The sequence below is a fragment of the Porites lutea genome, chromosome 1, assembly GCF_958299795.1.
Source record: "Porites lutea chromosome 1, jaPorLute2.1, whole genome shotgun sequence".
NCBI lineage: Eukaryota > Metazoa > Cnidaria > Anthozoa > Scleractinia > Poritidae > Porites > Porites lutea.
In genome coordinates this window covers 25,364,867-25,382,152 of record NC_133201.1, presented here as the reverse complement: position 1 = coordinate 25,382,152, position 17,286 = coordinate 25,364,867, and the positions used below count along the sequence as shown (strand labels likewise).

Genomic DNA, 17,286 nt, shown 5'->3' with positions numbered 1-17,286 from the left:
CTTTCGGAGCTTAGACTATTGTAACCACGAGTCTCGGGTTGCCTTTGAAAAGACAGAGATGATGCGGTCCGAGAGTTGTTTTGAACCGGAGATGCTTTTGACCAATTGTCTTTTAACAAGGAGTCCCAAGCAACCCTTTCGGCATTTGGAAACGGAATTTTGGATGAACAGCCAGTTCTTGTCATCAGACCACAGTTCTGTTATCGGAGTGAATGAGATAAGGCGATGTTTTTCTACACCAATGACTTCAAGACCTGCTTCTACCGCCTGCCTCTACGCAGCACAACTGATTTAACTTGCCCAGCTGGTATAAGGACCTGACATTATAGGTTGATATGATAACTTGCTTGCTAAGGGAGATTTGGTGAATATCTTTGATCCGATAACCAATATCATGCTGAGAAAACCAATTCTCAGTCACTGCGAAAATACCCGTTTTCATAGTACATGCATAACACAGAAAATCAGGCGACTTGTTCCGGAGAGATTGCACGTTCGTACAGCATAGTCTAAGCTGATCTCTCCCATTGCACAGACTAGCTAGCATTTGTAGGGGCTGTTTCGGAACAACAACCAAGTTATAAACGTTGATACCCTTAGGGTGCAATGAACTGAGAAAAACCTGATTCAGTGCTAGTTCTATCAAATAAATTAACAGTTCTTATTCTCATACGACCAGTTCTCCTCCCTATATATTTGTAAGATTCCACAGTCCTTTAATGCTTTCAAAGTAGGCATGAACAATTTGAGGTGACATGATACACGTATGTCCAATAAACAGTTACGAGAATCATGCAAATCTCTTCGATCAGCGCAATTCTTTACCCCATACACAGCCTCACTCAATATTTCGTAAATATCTCTAGAGAGTGAGGCAATTAGAGTGCTTAAAACACCAATTTAAGGTGACTAAGAGTGTGCATATAGTAAACTGCTATTATCATCATTATGATTATCTTTTTGTATTTTTGGTATTATGACGTAATGTAGTTTGAATTGAGTGAATATATTCTTGTTTATTTAGTTTCACCACTTTCATTGTCTCGGTAACTGTGGCACATGACATTGTTCTACTTATAAAAGTGGATGTGCGTAGAGACACAAGTACGCAGACTGTGATACCTACAAGAGCTGCAACGAAGAGAGATCTGCAAATACTCCAGGTACGAGCTGTTTGACCAAGTTGTCCGACAAATCCCTGTAAGAAAATATAGTAAATTAATTATTAAATATGGGAAAACTATCCCTCCACGTTCATATGTCATTTTCTCTTTTTTAAAAAAATAATGTGATTGGGAAACAGGATCACAAATTTAGTTCAGCTTTCATTATTTTTTGTTTTTTGTGGTCTGTGTGCATAGTTCAGAAAACACAATCAGCTCAGTGACCACACAACAGTTCAATAACCACGCTAGTGGTTCAGTGACCACACAAGTAGTTCAATGACCACAACAGTAGTTCACCGAGAATAGACTACATGAAGCTGCGGGGGAAATAGCCACAAATACGTTAGTATTTTAGTATAAATGTGTAGCATTAACTAAGTGCTAAATACTCATTCAGCGATGACACAAAAACCAAACTGAGAAATAGCTACGGCACAATGTTATTTAGTTCTAGTGAGCTCCCTAAAGTAAACAGGAACTTAGACTGAGGGCAATTTAAAAGTTAAATAGTCTGTTCAGAAGGTCTGTCATTCTCATCAGGGGCACTGTGAAAATAAATAAATAAATTATTATTTGGAGGTAGCTCATCCATAGAGTGGTTCCTCGTCTACCTGAATCCTGGTCGAATTGGAATTTGGAAATGTTGGTTTTTGAGGAGAGGGGAAAACAGGAGAACCAACAACAGAGTCAACCCACATATGGCGTCGCCGCCGGGATTTGAACCCGGGCCACATTGGTGGGAGGCGAGCGCTCTCACCACTGCGCCATTCCTTGCTTCCCTAAAAACAGACCTGGAAAGGTAACACGGCCCAAAAGAAATCGATATACTAAATAACCCGACAAAGCGCGCGCTGAGAAAGTAGAAAAAATAACGGTTAACGGTCGAAGAAACCTTGTTTTTTGACTCTTTTTCCACACGTTTCAAGCTGTGGTACCACAGCTGGCTCTAAGTGCCTAACATCAATCCATGTTTAATAAATAGGTAATCTTTACCGAACAAGTCCAGACTTTCCAAGGTTTCGTGTTTTTTTTTTGGCCGTGTTAACTTTCCTTTTCAGCGCTGACTCTCTTTCCAGGTCTGTTCACTGTGCCCCTGATGAGAATGACAGACCTTCTGAGCTGACTATTTAACTTATAAATTGCCATCAGTCTATGTTCTTTAGTGAGCTCACTAGAACTATATAACATTGTGCCATAGCTATTTCTCAGTTTGGTTTTTGTGTCATCGCTGAATGAGTGTTTACCACTTAGTCTATTTTATATTAAAAAAATCTAACGTATTTGTACGTGGCTATTTCCCCGCAGCTGCATGCAGTCTATTCTCGGTGAACTTCTAGCTTTGTTCTTGGACTGTTGTGTGGTCACTTAACTGATTGTCTTTTCTGAACTATGCGCACAAAACACATAAAACAAAAAAGTAAAAAAAATCTTTTTCTCAAATACCTATGCTTTCATCTGAGCGTGGACACGTGGCGAAAATCATGTTTTAATTGGGTGCACACATGACTTGGTTGGCAGTAAGAATACATTTAAGTCTTCTTCGGAGAAAATAATCCTGATCTGTTGAGTTATGGTTCTGCTCAAAAGGGGCTTCACATCAATGGTAACGATAAAGATTTTCGAACCTTTAAAATGGGAATTTCAGAAGGGGAATAGACGGCTTATCCTAAACATAGTGACTAAAATACGTAATCTTATAGTGAAATCTATCACTGCATGGAGAGGTTGATGTAAGTCCACAAAAGTTGTGTTAATGCAAGAACAGATATTTCTGCGGCATTTCACAGAGGCGCATTCTATGAAAGCGAGCCATCATCCTCCAGAACGCTCAACAAAATTGCTGCAGTGCTCTACCAACTGAGCTATGAAGACCCATACTTTAGCAGCAAGCCAATTTTTTTACTTCTTTTTTTAATTCTTGAGGGGGAATGAAACATGAAATAAAGATAATGTGAACTGTAGAAATACAAGATCTGATCGTCACAGTTGTAATACCATACTAAGCAATTGTAAATTAACCCAAATAAATCTCAGGAGCTGTAATGCGATTCCGCCACTGTTTTGATTGTGGTCTTGAATCCCGATCCAGTTTCTTCGTCAATATGAAATTTAACGGAAAATTAACGTTTGTCTTGGCAAGGTGTGGGTGAACGTTATGTTTGATGTTTTAGCTCGCAATTGCAATTGCAATTACTGTGTATTACCATTGTTAATTAGGAAAATATATATCTCCAAGCAATTAATCGTCAGAACCTGTACGTAGCCAAAATTTCTATCGTCTGTGGATCCAAACAGCTGCAAATACAAATGTCATTACAACTTACAAAATCTGCAATGAAGAGAGGTCTGCGAAAATTCCATGCGGGATTTCCTCGATCATGCTGTTTGACAATTTCCTACAGCAAACGAAAAATCGTAACCTACATTAATGTGTACATGTCTCCTTATTTTTGGTTTTGAAACAAAAAAAGTATTTATTTTAACAAAAAAATAGTGCATTCTTTAAAATTTAAATTCAAAGTAAATCAAAATGGTCAATCTATACAAAACAATAGGCCATTTGAATGATTGCGTCATTTTACTACTATGACAAGGATCCTGCAGGGTTTTGCTATCTTGTGCAAATTAGGGCTTTTGTTATTTAAACCTGACTGGGGCTACCAAATTTAAATATGAAAAGGAAACCGAAAAGAATTCTGGTCGTAGTAGTAAAACGATACCATCGTGCAAATGGCCTATTCGCAGTATGAAGGTGTTCTATGGACTTGAAAAAGGCCGTAAGGCCCACGGGGACGGTGCAGGCCTTACGGTTCAAAATGTTAGACTAAGTATAGCAACAAGCTGACCAAGTGAAAAAGCAGTAAAGTCTTTCCCTTTGTCACAATATAGTACAACGGTAACAGGTTGTGCATGTTATCATGGTTTTTCATCGTCAACCACGCTCGGACAACGTTGGTGTAGTTGTTCTGATGGCTGTGACCGGTGGGTGTGACCATCAGCCCTTCACCGTGGTATATTGGCAACCATTGTGGAAAAACAATCCTTTACTAACTAGCAAAAGATTAAGAGCCAATGGCAACGCGGTGATGTTTTGTGGAATAAATTGAGAACATAAAGTCGAGATTCGTGCTTTAATTTGTATCCTTATTGACGAATTAAGGCTATCTTTAACTAAACTGACTCGATCCCACAATGTAAATGTACCAGGTTCCACCAAATCCTAAACCATTTAAAATCACACTTTTTTCACCTAAACTGTCAAAATTTTAGGTGTTGTTTAGATGGCTCACAATCTATTTTCTGGTGCAACAAATAGCAAAAGATTCTGACCCCTTATGCATGGACATTGCCGACGAAATCGAAGTCGCTACGATCTTAGAGATGCAACTATCGCATTACCATTTTAATCCCTTTTGACAACGTTAGTCTTTCAATGACTACAAGGAAGCCTACTAAACATTGTGCTGCACGTTCAGAATTTTTTGCTGTGTTTATTTTCTCGTTTTTGTTGTGGTTGCGTTGAGCTTGGTAGTAGCGCTACAATGTTAAACAATTCTTGATATCCGACTTTTCCGCCTGAAAAACCTATTTCCGCAGGTACCCATACACAGGCTCAATCCTTGTGTCAAATTGAAAGGAATTTCTGGCAGATATTCTATCATTTAAATTGGATGGTTAATTCAAGACCTCAATAAACTTGGATAGACTTAAAAACCTTAAAGAAAGTCGGTGTGGAAACTTGCCTACAAAAAGCACGGCTTCGTAGTTTCAAGTAAGCGGTTTCACCTCGTATGTTTTGTGCTTCGACCTTCTTTCGTGTGTGTTCTGTTTTTCGAAGAACACTTTATAGTGTCAAGGAAGTAGTGCATTGGTTTCTACTGCCCTTGGCTGAAACCAGATTGACCATGGTCAACCTCATTGTCATATCGTTATTGTTGATCATGGTTATCCTTTGGTTACATAATTGTCACACGACAAGTTTCCATAGTTGACAACCATGATTATTCACATTCTGCGGATGTAGAATGATGGAGGTTTATATTATTTGTTAAACTAGAAATACGTTATCGCAAAAATCTCGAGAAGATGTAAAGGGTTCGCAATGAGAATACGGGGAAACAGGGCAAAGGGCAAAAATATGTCGAAAAAAATAAATGAACAGAAAAAAATGTATGAAGAAAACGCAATAAATAAATAACCAAACCGAGATTCAAAACTACACTATGATTGCCTCCAGTGCGTGGAGTCAGCTCCCAGACCACTGGGCCTTGCTGCCACTGGACAATTTTTACCGTACGACTAATATACTAAAAGCCTTTGTCTCTGCCATACACGCTGTTTTGAAGCTTGTGGAGTTGTATTTATCATGAATTCGAGGAGATATTGAGGAAAATTAGCTTAAGCGAGTATTTCAAAGCCATTTCGCTTTATTTCCACGTTTATTCAATCTCGGGCTTAACGGCCACTCGATATACGAGCTCGTCTTCTTCGTTGCTCGCGCTGGATTTCAGGTCCCCGTTCTCGCTACAGTACAGTTTCGATGGTAAATCTTCCCCAGCGAGGATTCCCAGCCACTTGTTGAATGAAACGTTGATCTTGTGCCTACCGTTCTCTTTCAATTGTCTGAGAAATTGATCGCGATTCACAGAGAGTAAACATTGTTTGACAGACGATGAATAAACTAAATGAATAAAATAAATGAATAACTAAAGACATCAGCTGTTCATAAATAAAACGTGATAGTGCACCACATATTTTGAAGTCGTGTTGAAAATGCACCTTGACGTTACACTGGGTACGGAAACCATAAGAGATGTATAGAAATATTGCCAACTCGAGTTTCTGCGTCGCTGTGCGATCCACGCAATACACGGCGCGACAAATTTATAGGCCGCTCGCTTCGCGAGGAATAATCATATAACCACAAACATTCTGTAAATCAAAATCAGGTTGAGGTTGTATAAACCTGTAGACTTACTAAGGTAAAAAAACCCTCATCGACCAAAGGTATACTTCTTTAATGATGAAAGTAATAATGTTCGTTTTAGTTCATATGTAATTTTTTTTAATTTCAATTAATTGAAACCTCAGAAGGCTTTTTTCCAAGCTAAACGACTTTTAGGGCGTTCACTTTGAAACGTTTTTATTTGTTTCATGCATGATTCACTGCCACTGAGCAATTTTATTAAAATCAGCAGTTAAAGAGTCCTTGAGCCAGGAAATTCACTTACAAATTAGTAGTTGTTGTTGGTATACACTTCCAAATATATGTAATATTGCCTCCACTGCAGTTATGATGGTTGGTTACTTGCCCAGAACCATTTAAAAGACCCTTGCTTTGACATAAATGCCTGCAATCTGCGAAATCAATGCATCTTTTCTCAGGTAACAGATGACAAGTGAAAAGCGGATGAGACAACTGCAACGGTAGATTTCTAAACCAAATGTGTTCATAAAGTTACACTATAAACTTGCACAACTACTATATTAAAAAATACACCACCAGTGCGTTCAAAAGCAACACGGTTGAATCGTTTCATTGGGAAAGACACTTGAATATGAGCAAACAATATCAGTTATCATAGTTTGGTATTGAAATATGGTTCGACATATTGCCATGTTAACTTTGAGACAAAAACCTTACCCATAACGTTAACGTCAACCTTTTTGGAGCTATTTCCTGCATCACTTTTTGCCAGAATTGTATAGTTTCCCGTCTGAACGAATTGAAGTCCTTTCACCACTGGCCCACCCTCCAAAGGTGTAGGTGAGTTGTTTAACCAAGCTTCAATGGGTGGAGTGCCTTCCAGCATGAACCACGTATAATGCTCTGGTACACTGCGTACTACTGACAACGGAATCCTTATCTTCGGCTTCTCTATAAATTGAAATAAGCAATGCTTGTCTTAATGGCGAGGAAAATTATGCTTTTCGCTATAAAATGAGTGACTAATTTTTGGAGACATCCGTTGTGTTATAAAATAATTTACAAGGAACATGGGCAAACGCATTAGGTCTTGCCTTCGAAAAAGAATTATTAAGGAGACCGCGTGAGATACTTAAAGCTGTTTAGGGGGTAACCCTGCGGTGGACTGGCAACCTGTCCAGGGAGGAAGTGGTAATAGACCTTTTTACCGATACGGCGGCCATATTGGATTAATTCGATTTAAGGAGTATTATAGGATGCCCAGGGGGCATGAGCACATTTTGTTTGTATTTTCGAGCGCTTTTCGGGACGTTTTATCTTAGATCGCCTTTTTCTAGTTTAGTATTAGTAATATGGTCTTTCACTGTATATTTCTCGGGAAAAAGGCGATCGTTATTACATCCTAACACGGCACAAGGATCTTTTTCCCATTAGAATCTTATTCTAAGAAAACTTTCAGGAAAAATGTCCCGAAAAGCGCTCGAAAATACAAACGAAATGTGCTCATACCCCCTGGGCATCCTATAATACTCCTTAAATCGAATTAATTCAATATGGCCGCCGTATCGTTAAAAAGGTCTATTCTCCATTTTCACATAGCCCATAATGCACCTCGTTTACCGGCCAAATTTTTGCATAACTATTTTTCCCTATTTCTCCTCGGTAATACAGCTGTCCCAAGAGAAATCGAAGACAATGGTTATGCAAAATTTTGTGGGATAAACAAGGTGCAGTACGGTCTATGTGAAAATGGTGAATACCCCCAGCCATGCTTCATGATAAGGAAACCGGGATAAGCGCGGCAAATTATGTACAAATAAAATACTTAAAACGGTTGCCACGGCACTGGTCATAAAATACCCGAAAAGAATGAGGTGAAGAACACAAGAACGGTTCTTACATTGAGAGACAACAAACAAGTTTCTCTAACACGATAAAAGTCAGAAACAAAATATAGATTTAGTCAAGGCTAAAAGCGAAGCTTCCATTTATATACTTTTAATTACTTAAAACCAAAAGCCTTAAAAAGAATAAGCTTCAACCTATAGGAAGATATCCAGAAATTTATACTTAACTGATTAACAAAAAAAGGAAAAAATATAAATCAAATCCGATTGCGGTAATAGTCTTGGAAAAGAATTCTTACCAATACGTCTGCATCACTAAACAGCCGCAAAACGTGTGACTAGAAAGGTTTCACGTTGTAGTCGTGGAACAAAAACGACAAAGAAATGTGCAAAAAAGTGCGTTCACGCGCAAAGTTTTTTTTTTTTTTGCTAATTAGACCTATTGTTGTTGCTGTTCTTGTTTGCGTTGTTCTTTTTTGCCGTTCTCAATCCCGTCGCCGCATTACACGATTTTGTTTTTATGTGTGTAAATTGCATGTATAAGTATAGTAACAAGAGATTCGCTTTTAGCCCTAGCTAAATCTATTTATTATTTCATAGTGCAGCAGCTCTGCAAAAACAGGATAAGTTTAAAACTTTAGTTTAATGAAATGAAAAAGAAGGCTTCAGTTGCCGGCAAGTAGTCTGTCGGCGAACAAAAGTTTTCTGAATAAGTTTGCCCGCATGAATTCAACTGTCAAACTGTTGACCAGGGGTGGGAGGGGAGACGCTAGGTTGTTCCTGGAGCGTGACCAAAAGCGTGACCAAGCAAAAAGCAAAGCCTTAGAAATTTCTTCCGCAAAATTTTTTCGTCCGCCGAGCACAAGAAAAATCAATCTAGAATTTTTTACTCGAGCAAGCCCGTTGGTTGTTCCTAAAATGGTTGATTTTGCGCCACAACGAAACGCAAGATACACGTCTGGGTTTCCTTTTTCTACTCTCCTGAGTTTTTTTTACCCCTACCTTAAGGGCCTGTTTACATGGAGTGGGGGACCCCGGTCTAGTGGGGTTGGTTTCTTTTGTTTTCACGCTCTAGGGGACACAAAACAAAAAGAAACCTACCCCACTAGACCGGGGTCCCCCACTCCATGTAAATAGGGTCTAAGAGTCTATACGGACGGTCGGCGTTCAATCGCACGCTGCCGTCATAACCAAATTATCTCGGATCCATAGGTTTCCCCAATTTTCTTTAGCTCTAAGGCTTCGCGGCGCGCGCTTAGCGCACGTGGACGCGGACGGTCCACTACTTATTCTCGACCCCAGTGCTTACGCTTGTGACCTCGCGCGTAAGCTGTGGAAAACTCTGCGCCGCCGTAGCCAAAATCTGGCTATTTGGGCCTCACAGTGCATGCTCTTCTATCCAACTATTAGTTTTTAATAATAAAAATAATAATAATAATAATAATAATAATGAGTCTTTATTTCATCAAAAGATAAAACTACATATCTTATGTTACAATAATACGGAAGATTAAAAACTATGATAAAAATATCTACATATATATATAATAAAAAAAAGTATGTCATTACAATAAATGGAGCTTAAAAATCAACCTATTTACAAAGGTGTTCATAAAACGTTCTGTATTAATTTGCGGGCGTGCGCAGCCTTACCTCCATCGATCCATCGATGTTAAGTTCATCTTCGATAGTGCACGTTTAGGGTTGTTAAGCTCCGCAAAATTTCTCGAAATAGCAGACGTCGCCCTTCGAGTTGTGTTCTTGCTTTTCTTGCCATGTTTTTAGCTATTTTTTCGTTTAGTTCTTACTCTTGAAACGAGTGAAATGTCCGCCATTTTTCAAGTTCACAACCAAAACAACTCAACCTCGTCCCCGGGTCTTCTCGGTTAAAGGTGCATTAACCTGCAAAAACGCTGCATTTTTGACATCATATCGCCGCTAAACACAAAATTCTTCCAACTTTGTTCATCAGTAACTGGTTATGGTGAATCAAACGTGTGCTTTTCGCCGTTCAGAATCGGGGAAATATTTTGAATGAATAATAATGAAGCTTAAAGAATCTTAGCTTACACCTATGATGCTCACGCGGCTGGACACATAAGTTTCTGGCAGGAAAACCGAATTTACTCAAAAGACATCTCCCGCGGTTGTTTCATCAGGTTAAAAAAAAAGAAAGTCAAAATACCTAATTCAGCTTAAAACCGTTAATTACACTTCAACTTTTACACCATAAAGAATCACCTTACCATGAAGGGTAATTTTCTCGCCTTTCTGTCTCGCGCCCTCATTCACACGCAAGGCCATTTCATGCTGTCGCGCGTTTTGCTAAACAGACTAAAAAAGGAGGCTTCCTCTAGAATAAGTTGATCATACCCGGGTGTTGACAAGTCGATATTTCGATTATCTCGAAAAATAGTGGGATTTTTTCTTAGTCAGGATTAAAAGTTTTACACTTAAGTAGTCTACTAGGTTGTTTCTACGCCTGTTTAGTGCCTAGCCAGTGCCTAAGCAAGTGCGTAGTCATTGCCTAATCCTGCATACTAATTAAGTGCCTAGTCATTGCCTTTCTGCATACTTATTATGCATGTGCCTTGTCAGTGTCTAGCTAGCTAGGTAAAAAAGGGTTCCTCCATACTAATAACTGTCTTCCTGCGTACTAATTCGGTATAGGTTTACTAATGAGTGTCTCTCTACTACAATACACACATACTTTATTGTTACCTCCCCAAAGGGGCTTTTCAATAGGCACAATAGGCTTGCCTAGCCTTGCCCGGTAAGTAACTTTAGTCCGGTTTGCCGGAACGTCCATACATACATACGTCGAAGAGTCATTTGAAGTGATGTTTGTACCGGAGGAAGAAATCCAACAAGTAAACTAGGTATGAGGGAATCAATGGGAGGAGACTTTTTCAAGGGGGGGGGGGGGGGGGGGGGGTTAGCCTTAATATTATCATTATGTGAGGGGGGTTGAAATTGATTTTTGCTTAATGAGAGGGGGGTATGACTTAGTCATATTTCACCTATTTCCCAACCCCTTGATTAGAGTTTGACTAATAGTCGCGGGTCGCGGTCGCGGGTCCAAAGTCGCGGTCGCGGGTCCAATGTCGCGGTCGCAGGTCCAATGTCGCGGCAGGGGAAAATGATTTGGGGTTCGAGGTAACTGAGTGAAAACGAGTGATCTGAAAAAAATATAAAGGGAAAAAAATCGTTTTTATGCATGATACTCTACGGTAGCCAATTTACAGGTTGCGGATGTTACAGTCAACAAAATAATGTCTCAAGAAAAGACGTAAAAGAAAAAGCTGGCCGACTTTTGTGTTCACCGCAAGTTCATTTTGTTTTCTTTCTATCAGGCCCAGTTATGTATAAATTCAGCTTTGAATGTACTTATGCATAACAGTATCTGATAAAAAATGTTACCATGAGTTACCACTGTTTTCTTCTATGAATTGCTCACAAATTCTTAGGGGTGCATTCACTGAAAAATGTGCGATACACTTCATAGACTATAAATTATAAACGTTACAACAACTTAAAACCTTTTTTAAAAAAGGCTAACTCGGGCTCGAAAAGCTACGAATCTGTCGGTAGAAGAAAGGAGAACTGTTTCAATTTTAACAAATGTTTTCGGCAAAAATAAAGAAAACGCTTGTTGAAAAACTTCCTGGTCGCAAACTCTCAAAATAAACTCTTTGCACAAGTAACTGGAAAGAGGAGGAGAGACGTTGGGCTTGAAGTGCCAGTAAAGTACATTCATGCGGGTATTCAAGGCATGAATTTAATATAGAAACAAGTAATAATCCACAGCAAGAGGGGATAAAGCTCGAGCTTTATCCTCTCTTGTCCACAGAAAGGAGTTTGTTCCCACTAACGATTGAAATCCGGAATCCAAGTTCTACCAAGACAGAATAGATCATAGTCTCTTGGTTCTACTGACAAAGACTTGAATCCAGTACCTGGAATCTGGAATTACTTACCTAATTTATTGTCTTTTCTTAGCTCTGGTGGAGTTGATAACTTACCGTTTTCAGTGTCTGGTTTACTTTCTTTTTCAGCTTCATGATATCGGGCGTTATTATTTCCTTACCTACTTACTCACTTGGTTATTTACGATGCATGTTTTCAAGATTTGACGGAGACGCACATTGAATGGCTTCCTATTGTCAGGTTGTCCTGGTTGCCATTTAGGTGAAGAGAACAAGAAGTTATATTGAACACTCTGGGTTGCCGTCTCAGTTGTAAAAAGAAAACCATTAAGCGAAAATCTTGCTTCGAGGAACAGACTCCTTTCTGTGGATTATTACTTGTTTCCATATTAAATTAATGCCTTGAATAGCGCTTGAATGAAGTTTCATGCGCCTATTTACATTTTCTTTCAGTTTTGTCGAAAACATTTGTTAAATATAAGAGTTCTCGTTTCGTCTACCGACAGACTCGTAGCTTTTTGAGCCCGAGTTCGCTTTTTTTTCAAAAAGGCTTTAAGTTGTTGTAACGTTTATAATCTGTAGTCTATGAAGTGTATCGCATATTTTTCAGTAAATGAACCCCTAAGCATTTGTGAGCAATTCATCGACCAGAAAAAAGCAATGGTAACTTATGGTAACTTTTTTATCAGATACTGTTATGCATAAGTATAACTGGGCCCGATAGAAAGAAAACAAAATAAACTTGCGGTGAACACAGAAATCAGCCAGCTTCTTCTTTTGGGTCTTTTCTTGAGACATTATTTTGTTGACTCTAACATCCGTAACCTGTAAATTGGCTACCGTGGAGTATTGTGCTTAAAAAAGTTTTTCCCTTTATATTGTGTTCATATCAGCCGTTTCACTCAGCCCTTGAACCCCAAATCATTTTCCCCTGCCGCAACATTGGACCCGCGACCGCGACATTGGACCCGCGACCGCGACTTTGGAACCGCGACCCGCGACCCGCGACTGTTAGTCAAACTCCCTTGATTAATAAGATAAAGTTTAACTATTCTAACCAAAGAGGTCTTTTCATAATTCACGCAACGAATGTTCTTCGAAAAGTTTTAAATAAAGTGAAACCTGTATTAAGAGGACACCGTATAAAGGGAAAACCCTCTATCACGCGGACAGTAGCCGAAGTCCCCAAATTTATTTCCCTTATTTACTTTAAATGAAACCTTTATTAAGCGGACACTTTTATTAAGCGGACGCAGACACTTCTATTAAGCGAACGCGGACACCTAAAAAGTACCTGAAATGGTCATTTCTATTGTTGCCAACCTGTATTAAACAGACACTTGTAATTAAATTCCACCACCCAACCGAGACCGAAAATGAGAAAGATTGCCACCCAGAAATTTTTCGATTTTTACATTAAAAAACGTGACTTGACGAACGGCATTTAATTTGCGTCACACATTGTTGAATACAGTACAGTATTGTAGTTGAGTTGCTATCTATGTTTAAGGTACTATGATCAATTGGTCCACTTCAATAAAGAAATTAATGCAAACGTATATCGTCATAGCGGAGCTCTCGCGCGCGAAGCGCGCGCAGCGGAGCACCATGGGTAAGAAAATGTGGTCAACTACCCATCCGAGAAAATTTTGTAATCACGTGACCGCACACCGACCGACCGCCCGACCGTACGTCCGCACCACAGGCATACCAATGTAAAATAACTCAATCAACAGGTATGGCAACCCAAATGCAACTCGAGGTTATTTTGACGGGAAATCGCGTAGCCACCTGCGTCTTGTAAAGCAGAGACAACTAAAGAGTCAATGAAGACGAAAACGGAAAGCGGAAATTGTTTCTGTATCCGTGTTTTCGTAAAGTATTAAGCTTAGATTAATTGTCATGTCCACAAATTGGAATATAGAGCAAGAGAAACAGAGAAAAAGAGAAAGTAGGCGGCAGGCCAGCGAAGCTCAACGAGAAAAAGGGCGACAGAGATCTAGAGCGACAGATAAAAAACAAAGGAGACATTTTCCTTTTGGAAGAAGAACATGAAAATTTTGTAACGGCGGTGACAAAATGAGAAATGCTAGCGGCTACCAACGCAAGGTGAAAATGAGCGGCAGTGATAAAAAATGAACGAGAACGTACGACATTTCCTCCATAAAACGTTTAACTAAGAAGTTTCTGGAAGTTTCACGTTGTGGTTGTGCAAAACAACGGCAAAGAAATATACAAAAAAAGTGTGCTGCACATGCAAAGTTGCTTTTTTGCTAATTACACCTATTGTTGTTTTTCACCGTTCTCCGGCGTTGCCTTCGCCGCTTAGCATTACACGATTTTATATTTTGTTTGAACAAACTATAAATATGATCGAGAGCTTCGCTTTTAGCCCTGGCTAAATCTATATATTAGTCTCTGAGAGTATTCTAAACGTTTTCACTGTTCATTTGAATGGCATTTGTCTCCTCATATGACATTATCTTTCGAAACCCGTATTAGGCCGACACCCTGCGTGTATTAGAGAGAGTAAGATTCACGTTTACCGCAACCTTCAAACGTCAGACTCAAAATGAGAATTTCTTAGAATAGAAAATAAGCAGGTAAAAACAGTCCCGAACGATTCATATGGTTAAAACTGGCGTACAACTTCTTACTTTTGTGTAGAAGCAATAAAGAGTGAACGAAAAATAAGGGGAAAACTTGGTCACGTGGTACAAATTCACGTCTGCCGTTTGGCGTAGACGAGAATCTTAATCTCTCTATTAAGCGAACACTACAGCATTCCTCGACGGTGTTCGCTTAATACAGGTTTCACTGTAGTTTCCTTGGTACACATAGCTCACCTTTTATTGAGGTTGAAAAGTAGACTGCCCTGAAGTTAAAAAATCCAAATTCATGATACCTTTTAAAGGTTACCATCATGAATTGACCACTTGTTTGTACGATGAATGGGCGTCTTGATCCACTAAAAATACCCAGCAACGTATCATTTTTACTTTTTCCATCAAAGACTTTAATCTCGCTCCTGTAGATCGTCAAATAATCGAAGAGGTTAAATGTGGTAAAGGTCAATTTGACGGTGTGGTTAGATGGTGCTGTAATGATCCACGTGCAATTGTACATGGAGTTGTTTTTGGTTATACTGGAGCTGATGACCCCATTGGAGCTACCCACATCGTAGAAGCATGTTTTGGCGTGCACATCTGAAAATGAGTACAAAAATTATAGAGATTATATTTATCATTCGAAATAGTTATTTAAGAAAACCGTCAATTTACATCTCTGTATATCAAGAGCATAAACTGCTTTGAGGTTACCCTTAAAATGATTGTTACAAGAGTCAATTTCTGAAAATAAAAATAAAAAATGTAAAAACTTTCTTTTTGGCAACAGGAGTCGCTCATGCACAGAACTTGTTCCCGTTCCCGTCCTGGCAACTTTTGAGTAGGGTTTTGGAAAGACGATTACCGCGTGAGGAGCATTTGAATCACATGACGTCACGTCGGCCACACTGGTATACCAAGGATCCCTAATGTGCTGGCATTTGTAATGGGGAGTGGAGTCACAAATATAACAATGGTCGCAAATATTATAAATATTAGGGCTGGGAAGAAAAAGTGAAAGTTTGCGTGTTTAGAGTTTCAATTTAGGAGATGGATAAGAAGTGAATTGCAAGTAAGAAACCGTTATACGACCACAAGTGAAGAGGTGAATGTCCTAAGGAAATACCCCTTAAACGTTTCTTGAGTAGGATACAGTAATCTTAATTGTATTGATGTCATCAATGTTCAGACTACAGGCTTGTTGGGGTTGTGAAACTAATTCCAGTTGTGGCCTATTCCTTATAACATTTGCTACAATTGTCGCATTTGTAACCAATTTGTGGAAACTGCACAAAAACGTCGGTAATTACCTTTGTGACCTATCCGCATCACATTAGTAGCCCTTATTACATTATTTTAACCCTTATTACATTGGCACCAATTTCTTATTACATTTGGGACCCTTAAATTTGGTTTCAGTTATGACATTAATGTGACCTCAACTTAACCGCCAAACGATTGTACCGCTTAAGTGCTACGCGCATCAGTGCTTGTCTACTGTAGGAAGATGATGGAAACTACTATGTATACATGTCGTAAGGAAAAATTCACTTGCCTTGCCACATTGCGATGAAAACGACTGCAAACAATATCTCTTTCATTTTTAAAATGTCCAATCTCTTTCCTTTTCCACTCTGAAAAGGCCAGAATCTGAAAAAAGACAGGAAAAATCAATCAAAATGGAGACATTATAGCGGGACTCTCGGTCTCAGACTTGGCACCGAGGCTCGGGGGAATAAAACAAAAAGAATCGCCTTAAGGCACAGCAACGAATAACACACTTTTTTTTGTTTTATTCCCCCAAGCCTCGGAACCAAGTGTGAATTGCAATACGTCGAAAGTGAATCGCAATACATCGGAATTGGTTTATTTGGGTACCCATGCATATCAGAGAAATTTGGGTAGTCACGTGACCGTACGTATGTCCGCTCCTCCTGTACGTAAGACTGCACCAAAGTTTGATTGGCAGCTTTATGAACGAAACCCTGAACGTTAATATAAAACGAATTTAAAATCACTTCACATGAAACGCTGTTGTCCCCAAACTGAAAATAGCCGCACAAGCTGGGGGTACAAAATCATTCAGATCACCTGCCATGCAGAAGAGACCTCGCTCGATAACTACGACGAGACAAGCTGTTGTCATGCCATCGAGCCATTCGACGTCTTCATCAAACTCGTCAAGAGTAGCCTTCAGCCAAACAAGCGCTTATTCTTTCACTCATCAGTCTTCTAATATCCCATCTCCGATGCCAGTTATCCGTACATTAACACCTGCTTTTTCAATATCGAAAAGAGGGGGGTGAATAGGGGTATGCAAATCCGCCGATCCGTGATATTTTTAGGCCCGATCCGTCGATCCGACTTAATTTTTGTTCAAATCCGAATCTGTGTTACTTTAAAAATTTTTCGTGGTATATAGAAAGTAGCGTTGTAGCATGAAAAAATGAATTACTTAATATAGTTGTTCTGTAATCGCAGCAGATGCAGGACTTCATGTTTAAAAAGTTTTCGTTACAGCTTCAAACAGAGCTTATAATGTTTTTTCCAACAATACAGATGTGACTAATCAAATAGCCTGCAAGCTTGAAAAATGAAAGTATCTGGTATTGCGTAAAAGATTTTTCAATAAATTTACTTACTGACATCACTTTGGACATGCTTCTAGTCGAGCTGCAAAATTCGGAAGAGGCAGAGCTCAACTTCATGGTGATTTGCTTACCAGCAAGTATTTTCCACGGTTCATCTTGGAAGTCTTGAGACCATAATCTCTTTCACATAAACATGTTGCCACTTGGCAACAGACGGATAAAA

At 39.2% G+C, this 17,286-nt stretch overlaps 1 protein-coding gene across 1 annotated transcript; it reads right to left on the bottom strand.

Moving 5' to 3' along the window:
* Positions 1-3,446: 3,446 nt before the first annotated feature.
* LOC140926785 (uncharacterized) lies at positions 3,447-17,218 on the bottom strand. The gene is made up of 7 exons (XM_073376480.1): positions 17,195-17,218; positions 16,327-16,457; positions 16,028-16,122; positions 14,713-15,072; positions 6,811-7,044; positions 6,398-6,524; positions 3,447-3,562 (listed from the first exon to the last, which is right to left on the bottom strand). The coding sequence occupies exons 1-7, from the start codon at positions 17,216-17,218 to the stop codon at positions 3,487-3,489; spliced, it is 1,047 nt and encodes a 348-aa protein (XP_073232581.1). The 3' UTR covers positions 3,447-3,486.
* Between the last annotated feature and the right edge of the window lie 68 nt (positions 17,219-17,286).